The 9,172-nt window shown below is 45.7% G+C and overlaps 1 protein-coding gene across 1 annotated transcript; it reads right to left on the reverse strand.

The window, feature by feature from the left end:
- Window positions 1-3,936: 3,936 nt before the first annotated feature.
- On the reverse strand, window positions 3,937-4,731 carry LOC119962898 (probable G-protein coupled receptor 139). Its single transcript, XM_038791183.1, has one exon. It carries the CDS (start codon window positions 4,729-4,731, stop codon window positions 3,937-3,939), a length of 795 nt encoding a protein of 264 aa, XP_038647111.1.
- Window positions 4,732-9,172: the final 4,441 nt, after the last annotated feature.

Below are 9,172 nucleotides of genomic sequence, written 5' to 3' on the forward strand. Positions count from 1 at the left end.
GTCATGCTGATATTAATAAAGATAAGGTGTTAGGCATCTTAAAGCATTAAAGTAGAAAAGTCCCCAGGGCCTGAGGGGATCTACCGTAAAATACTGTGGGAGACAAGGGAGGAAAGCACGGGGCAGCACGGTAGCATTGTGGATAGCACAGTCGCTTCACAGCTCCAGGGTCCCAGGTTCGATTCCGGCTTGGGTCACTGTTTGTGCAGAGTCTGCACATCCTCCCCGTGTGTGCGTGGGTTTCCTCCGGGTGCTCCGGTTTCCTCCCACAGTCCAAAGATGTGTAGGTTAGGTGGATTGACCATGCTAAATTGCCCTTAGTGTCCAAAATTGCCCTTAGTGTTGGGTGGGGTTACTGGGTTATGGGGATAGGATGGAGTTGTTGACCTTGGGTAGGGTGCTCTTTCCAAGAGCTGGTGCAGACTTGATGGGCTGAATGGCCTCTGCACTGTAAATTCTATGAAACAATTGTATGAAATTGTTGGGGCCTTGACAGTAATCTTTGTATCCTCATTGGCTACAGGTGAAGTTCCAGAGGACTGGAGAGTAGCCAATGTTGTCCATTGTTTAAGAAGGGCAGCGGGGTAATCCAGGAAATTATAGGCCAATGAGCCTTTTGTCAGTGGTAGGGAAATTATTGGTAAAGATTCTTAGAGGTAGGATTTATTCACATGTGGAAACAAATGAACTTATTAGTGATCAACAGCATGGTTTTGTGAAGGGGAGGTCGTGCCCCACTAAATTAATCGAGTTATTCAAGGAAGTGACAAAGGTGATAGATGAGGGAAAGCAGTAGATGTAGTATACATGGACTTCAGAAAGGCCTTTGACAAGGTACCCCATGGTAGACTGGTACAAAAGTTGAAACCACATGGGGTCGGAGGAGAGCTGGCAAGTTGGATACAGAACTGGCTTGGGCACAGAATACAGAGGGTAGCAGTAGAAGGGTGCTTTACTGAATGGAAGGCTGTGACTCGTGGTGTTTCACAGGGATCAGTTCTGGGGCCTTTGTTGTTTGTGGTGTATAAAAACGATTTGGAAGAAAATGTAGCTGGTCTGATTAATAAATTTGCAGATGACACAAAAATTGGTGGAGTTGCGGATAGTGAAGAGAATTATCAGAAGATACAGCGGGATATAAACTAGTTGGAGTCTTGGGCGGAGAAATGGCAGATGGAGTATAATCCGGACAAGTGTGAGGTAATTTATTTTGGAAGTGCTAATACAGATGGGAAATAGAGAGTAAATCTCAGAACCCATAAGAATATTGAAAGGCAGAGGGATCTGGGCATGCATGTTCACTGATCACTGAAAGTGGCAATGCATGTGGATAAGGTGGTCAAGAAGGCATACGGCATGTTGGCCTTCATTGGTCGGGGCATTGAATATAAAAATTGGCAAATCATGTTGCAGCTGTACAGGACCTTAGTTATGCCTCATTTGGAACATTGTGTACAGTCCTGGTCGCCACACTACCAGAAGGATGTAGATGATTGGGAGAGTGGACTGGGATGTTGCCTGATATGGAAGGCATTAGCTATGAAGAGAGGTTAGATAAACTCGGTCTGTTCTCACTGGAACAACGGAGATTGAAAGGTGACCTGATAGAGGTCTACAAGACTATGAGTGGGATGGACAGATCGTCCGATGCTCTTTCCTGCAGTAGGAGAGTCAAGTACTTGGGGACATTGGTTTAAAGTGTGTGGGGAAAAGGTTAGAATTGGTGTGCGAGGCAAATTTTTTACACAGAGGGTGAGAAATATATGGAACGCCCTGCCTGGGGAGGTGGTGGGCGCAGGCATGATAGTGGCATTTACGGGGCATCTGGGCAAATATATGAATAGAGCGGCAATGGAAGGATACAGATTCTAAGTGTATATGGTTTAAATTTTGGCAGGTACCATGGTCAGCGCAGGTTTGGAGGGCCGAAGGGCCTGTTCCTGTGCTGTATTGTTCTTTATTCTTTATCAATGTTGAAATTAATTTCAAATGCCTATTCTACTAGCGAATTAATGTGTTATCATGATTTGTTGAATTCCCCACAGTATTGACAATCCCCATCAATGTTGTGTCATCTACAAGTGTGGAAATTGTGTGGTTGGTTTCATGCACATTTCATTGTCCACTCAGTTCATTATTAACATTGTTCATCTTGTGAATTTGAATTGTGAAGAACAATGTTCCAGCCTTGATCCTTGTGAAAGCCACTTTCCACCTCCTGCTGGTTTGAATGGCTACACTTTAGACCTCCCCTCCCAGTTTCGGCGACCGCGCCATTTATTTGCGCGACGCCGGTCCGACGCCGTCCCGCCATTCTCCCAACCAGTGAGAACTGCCCCGTCGAGTTCTGCACCGCGACAGCCGGAGAATCGCCCGAGACCCTCACAATGGCGATTCTCCGGTACCCCCGCCATTCTCCGGGCCGGTCGGGCCGAGCGGCCGCTCCGACCTGACAGGTTCCCGTCGGCGCCGTCCACACCTGGTCGCTGCCGGCGGGAACTCTGCGGGAATCCTGGGGGGATCGCCCTGTGGGGGGCGTGGGCGGAGGAAGTTTCCTTAACCGGGGGGGGGGGCTTTCCGATGGGGTTTGGCCCGCGATTGTCGCCCACCAATCGACGGGCCGACCTCTCTAAAGGAGGACCTCCTTTCCTCCGCCGCCCCACACGATCCATCCGCCATCTTCTTGCGGGGTGGCCTCGGGGAGGGCGGCAACCGCACATGCGTGCATGCGTGGGTGACTTCATTTACGCGTGCCAACCATGTCATTTACGCAGCGCCGCTTTTCATGCGGCGCCAAGGCCCCGCGCGTAAAATAGCCCCCCGGGGGTGGGAGAATAGGGAGCTGGGAGCAGGCTCCGACACCGGAGTGAAACACTCCGGTTTTCACTCCGCCGTCGGGACTTTGTCTCCGTTTCGGAGAATCGTGCCCCTTGCTTTGTCGTCAGCCCTCTGTCTATTCCACATTGCCAGAGGGATGTATCCATATATAACAATCATCAATATCTTTGGTTGGTCTTGGAGGAATGGAGATGAAGAGATATGGGAACAGCAGAAACACATGGGATTATGACTATTGATCATTGAATGAACTGGTTGCCTGGACAACCTATTGCAGACATTTTGCTCATGCTCCATTTTGTAAATCTGATACAAGTGAGGTGGTGCCAAGTCCCCTTTCTCAAAGCTGTTTGCTTTCCCTAAGTTGCTAATTCAGCAATTGTCTCCATGTTCCTGAGTTCCAGGAGTTTTCAATTTGACCAAAATCTAAATTCACTTTCCCTATTTTCATTATCAGCTCTCAACAACGACAATCATCATCACTACACAGCTTCTTATACATTCATGCTTCTCACTCAATCAGTTATTCCTGTTGTGTGGAGTTAGTGACAAAGTGAAATCTGTGTCATTTCAATATTTGCCTATAACTGGTCAGATTGTCTTAATTATAACCAGTTCCCATTTAAACTTTCTATTTACGACAAACTAAAATCTATCCCAATTTCCTCAAATCAATTGTTTCTCAGATCCTGGAGGATTCACTTTTAACCTTCTGCCTGACTATGATGCGGAGATTTGAGGAACAATCTGATTGCCGTTTTCAAAGCCCTTTGGATATGTTTATTGGCCAGGAGTTGAGCTGGATAGGAACGATAACTTTGCTACACGGCCTTTTGGATAAGATCAAGCGCAGGATCAAGCCTGAGGTCAGGTGTAATGCCTGTTCTTGTCAGCTTGGATCTAGTCTGTCTCACTTGTAGTGCACATGAATTGGATTCAATTTGAATTTGAATTGGCTTTTGGAGCAAGTATGGAGGTGGATTAAGGGCTTGCCCATCCACTCTGCACATTGGCTTTGTAACTCTGAGAAAGGAATAAAATTTAAAAATAATTACTTTGCTGCCCAGTCTGGGTTTAAATTTGGCAGATTTCTTCCCATTATTTAATGAACTTCAGGATGACAGTAAAGGGATATTTCACAGCGTTCATCACCTCCTCTCTGAACTTCCTCTGTGTGATTACGTAAATAAAAGTGTTGGTGCAGGAACTGGATAACTGAAGCATTCTTCCCATCTTATCTATTACAAGCTGAGGAGTTGTCCACAACTGATACATTCCAGAAATTCGCTGAATCGATAGATATACGACATGTGTGACCCATAACAGGACAAAACTTCCCGTTATGGTGAAGAGTAAAACGATGGATCTTCTTCGATTCTTCATTTCTGGATCATTCTTCTCATCCCCGTTTCGCTGTCCCCTCAGTTTCCTGCGGACTGCACTGGCCATCAGGATGTGCCTGACAGTGAGAGTATTGAACAGTAGGATCAGCACAAAGGGGAGCACTGGAGTTAAAATGCGGTCTGTCCAGTCGAAAACCATCCACACAGGATAATAGTAGTATGCGTACGATACCCGACAGGAGTACCTGTTATACTTAAAAAACACCGGAATTTTGTTGAATAGACTGAGTAAACACACAGTTATGATAACGGTGGCTGCAGTTTTCTCAGTGCAGTATTTCATCTTCAGTTTCTGGAAGCAAATGGCCACCATACGGTCAAAGGTGAAGGCGACTGTGAGCCAGACAGAGATGCTAACAACAGTGGAAGCAATGACTTCTCTGCTGTTACAGGCATATGGGGAGAAGTTGAATACAATGTGCAGCTTGAAGGGATTAACTTTTTCCAGTATGACCCGAATAATGACAACCAGCAGATCTGCGACAGCCATAGCCACCATATACCAAGTTAGTCCTTTGGAGAGACCACACCTTCCTCGAGATAGAGTCACAATTGCAACAAAGTTAGCTGTGAATTTAAAACATAAGGTAAAGCAAAATTGTCCAGTGAGGAGAAGCAAGAATATGAAGAGTAAATAGAGCAAATGGTACAGTTTCCAATTTTACAACTCACACGAAAGAAACAGAGTGGAGACTGTTTCCCAATGTAAGTTTCTCAATGAAATGAAAATCACTTGTTGTCACGAGGAGGCTTCAATGAAGTTACTGTGAAAAGCCCCTAGTCACCACATGCCGGCGCCTGTTCGGGAAGGCTGGTACAGGAATTGAACTGTGCTGCTGGCCTGCCTTGGTCTACTTTAAAAGCCAGCAATTTAGCCCAGTGTGCTAAACCAGCCCCAATGTAAAAGGAGAATGCAATTAGAACAGAAAAGTAACTGAGATCAGGTTAAATTAATCTCAACAAACTCACCGGTGAGACTAGAGGGTTTCTATATTTAATTTCAGGTGCTTGGAATGGACATAGGATCGGATTGGCTGTTGAATCAGTTGAATAAGCTGCAGTGAGCACATGGATGATTCATGAATCCATTAATGTGTCACAGCTCATTACTTGTCAATTCTTTCAGAGCATTCCGAGAAGGTAGCAAATGATACGGCAAATAATTCACATTCTTTTCATTACAGAACACACCCTCACAATCAACTCCAACAAAACAGGGACACACACAACACTGAGACTCTCCTTGTATTTGTTAGCCGGGTCTCAGTGGCAGCACACACACATTTGAGACTGAGAATTGTGGGTTCAGGGGAGCAGGGGGTAGCTGTCCTGGACAAGGTGAGCTGCAGAAGGCATGTTATGAGAGAACTACAGAAAGATGTGAGTTCAGGGGTGGGACAGGGGGAACATCAGGGTGTGTCAGACTAGATGACCATCGCCACATCAATGATTACATTTCAAAGGTCTTTTATTGCTTGTAAAGAGCTTTAGGATGCCCTCAAGCTGTGAAAGGCATTCTATTAATACAAATTTTTTTCTCTTACATAATACATTGGGAAGAGATAGCAAACATTTCAAACACATTCGGAGAACATCTTCCCACTTTTGTTCCATCATTTCAGGAAACTGCATCTACTAATATAGGCGTACAGAGAGAGATGGAAAGAGGGACAGATCACATACAATATCCTCACTGAAACCTGGAGAGAAAGTCAATCAATAAACACTTGGTTAGCTAGGACTCAATATCCAAAATAAATCATTGCCTGAAATAAAATAAAGATCAACATAATTTGAAATCATAACTTCAAACATAGAACTATGTAACATGCCCCACACTAACAAGTTCCACTATCAGAGCAGTCAACCACACAAGGTTATAATAACTCACATAGAACTCCAACCACTCCAAGAATGTGATAGAAAATGGGTTCGACATCAAAGAGCAGAAACAATAGATCCACCAGACGCATGTTCTGTGATGAACGCTATTGTCCTTTAGTTTTCACTGACTCTCTGAGCTCACTCACTCGGTGGAGCCCTTTTTTAATAGAGGTGAGTGACACCCACTGAGACCATGAGGATTATGTAAACATTGTCATTAGTTCCAGTTGGAGTAAAAAGGTTATCACCATGCGTGAAAACTCAATTAGTTAAAGAAAAACAGAATTGTATTATTTACACTTGATCAACACCAGCTCAAGACCTGGAATAGAAACACCATGGAACTGAGAACATAAAATAAACAATTCAACTTCTTATACCTGCTCTGGCTATTGAAGGAATGATCCACTCACTTCCATTTTGATTCCCCGCTTGGGTCACTGTGTGTGCGGAGTTTGCACTTTCTCCCTGTGTCTGCGTGGGGTTTCCTCCAGGTGCTCTGGTTTTCTCCCACAGTCTAAAGATGTGCAGGTTAGGCTAAATTGCCCTTAATGTCCAAAAGGGGTTCCTGGGTTACAGGGATAGGGTGGAGGTGTGGGCTTGGGTTGGGTGCTCTTTCCAAGGGTCGGTGCAGACTCGATGGGCCGAATGGCCTCCTTCTGCACTGTAACTTCTATGATTTACCCCTCCTTTCCCCATTTCTTTCCCTTGGAAAAACTTTTCATTGGATTCACTGACCCGTTGGGTGATGCAAAATCTAATAACCATAAGACATAGGAGCGAATTAGGCCATTCAGCCCATCGCATCTGCTCCACCATTCAATCATGGCTGATATGTTTCTCATCCTCATTCTCCTGCCTTCTCCCCATAAGCACTGATCCCCTCATTAATCAAGAACCTATCTTGAAGACACTCAGTGATTTGGCCTCCATAGTCTTCTGCGGCAAATAATTCCACAGATTCACCACTCTCTGGCTGAAGAAATTCCTCCTCATCTCTGTTTTAAAGAATTGTCAGTTCAGTCTGAGGCTGTACCCTGTGGTTCTAGTTTCTCCTGCAGAGAGAATGTCCTCCCCACATTCATTCTATCTCGGCGTCTCAGTATTCTGTAAGTTTCAATGAGATCCCCCCTCGTCCTTCTAAACTCTATAGAGTACAGACCTAAAGTCCTCAACTAATCCGCATTTGACAAGTCCTTCATTCCGGAAGTCATTCTTGTGAACCTCCTCTGGACTCTTGCCAAGGCCAACACATCCTTCCTTTGATATGGCACCCAAAACTGCTCACAATATTCCAAATGGGGTCTGACTAGAGTATTATATAGCCTCAGAGGTACATGCCTGGTCTTGTGTTCTAGCCCTCTCAAAGTAAATGCTAACATTGCATTTGCCTTCCTAACTGCCAACTGAGCCTTCATGTTAACCTTAAGAGAATCCTGACAAATAGAACTCCTCAGTCCTTCGTACTTCTGATTTCCGAAGCCTTTTCCCAATTAGAAAATAGTCTAAACTCAATTCTTCCAACCAAAGTGCATAATCTCACACTTTTTAACATTGTATTCCATCTGCTATTTCTTTTTCCCCACTCTCCTAGACCACCCAGGCCCTTCTGCAGCCTCCCTGCTTCATCAATACTACCTATCCCTCTACATATCTTTCTATAAATTAGAAACTTAGCAACAATTCCCCCAGTTCCTTCTTCCAGATCATTAATGTACATTGTGAATAGCTATGGGCCCAACACTGACTCCCGTGGAACACCACCAGTCACTGGCTGCCGTCCTGAAAAGGACCCCTTTATCTCCACTCCCTGCCTCCTGCCAGTCAGCCAATCTTCTATCTGCACTTCTGTACGTTCTCCCTGTATCCGCATGGGTTTCATCCGGGTGCTCCAGTTTCCTCCCACTAGTCCCGAAAGACGTGCTAATAGGTAATTTGGACATTCTGAATTCTCCCTCTGGGTGCCCAAACAGGCGCCAGAATGTGGCGACGAGGGGATTTTCACAGTAACTTCATTGCAGTATTAATGTAAGCCTGGTTGTGACAATAAATATTATTATTATCTTTGCCAGTACTTTGCCCCTAACACCATGGGCTCTTATCTTATTTAGCAGCCACCAGTACGGCACCTTGTCAAAGGGCCTTTTGGAATCCAAATAGATCACGTCCACTGGTTCTCCTTTGTCTAACTTCCTCATTACCTCCTCAAAGAATTCTAACAGATTTGTCAAGCAGGACCTCCCCTTGACGAACCTGTGCTGACCTTTCCAATTTTACCATTCACTTCTAAGTACTCCGCAATGTCACCCTTAATAATATACTCTAATTATTGATGAAGATTCCCTGAGCTTGGAGGAACTGAAGGAGGAGTTTGGATTGCCAGTTGGGAATGGGTTCCGGTATTTACAAGTGAGGGATTTTGTGCGGAGGCAGGTTTCGACCTTCCCCCACCTGCCTCACCGGAAACTGCAGGATAAGGTGATGTCGAGAACAGGGCAAGGTCTCAGAGATTTATAAGTAACTGATGGAGTGCGAGGGAGCCCCAATAAGGGAGGTGAAGAGAAGGGGGAAGAAGAGCTGGGGAGGCGGGAGTTGGAGGCTGGATTATGGGAGGAGGCCCTGAGGAGAGCTAATGCATCCTCGGTGTGCGGCAGGCTCAGCCTTATACAATTCAAGATGGTTCACAAGGCACACATAACTGTGGACCGGATGAGCAGTTTCTTTGAGGGGGTGGAGGATAGGTGTGTGCGCTGTGCTGGGGGTCCTGTTTCTGGCAGGGATTTGCTGACGTCATGTCAGAGATATTAAAAGTGAGGATGGTTGTGATCTTTAGTGTGTCGCAAGACCCGGGAGCCCAGTGGGGTAGAGAGGCCGACATCCTGGCCTTTGCCTCCCTGGTGGCCCGAGACGGATGGAGGGGCTCGGAGACCCCGAAGATGGGGGTGTGGGTCAGCGACATGGTGCGGACTTGAGAAAATTAAATTTGCCTTGAGAGTTTCGTTGCAGGGTTAGCTCGGAGGTGGCAGCCGTTCATCGACTTCTTGTCA

Source organism: Scyliorhinus canicula, chromosome 1, assembly GCF_902713615.1.
Source record: "Scyliorhinus canicula chromosome 1, sScyCan1.1, whole genome shotgun sequence".
NCBI classification, from domain to species: Eukaryota; Metazoa; Chordata; class Chondrichthyes; order Carcharhiniformes; family Scyliorhinidae; genus Scyliorhinus; species Scyliorhinus canicula.

Coding starts and splice junctions, on each gene's coding strand:
- LOC119962898 (XM_038791183.1), bottom strand. CDS start 4,731: ATGGCTGTCGCAGATCTGCTGGTTGTCATTATTCGGGTCATACTGGAA.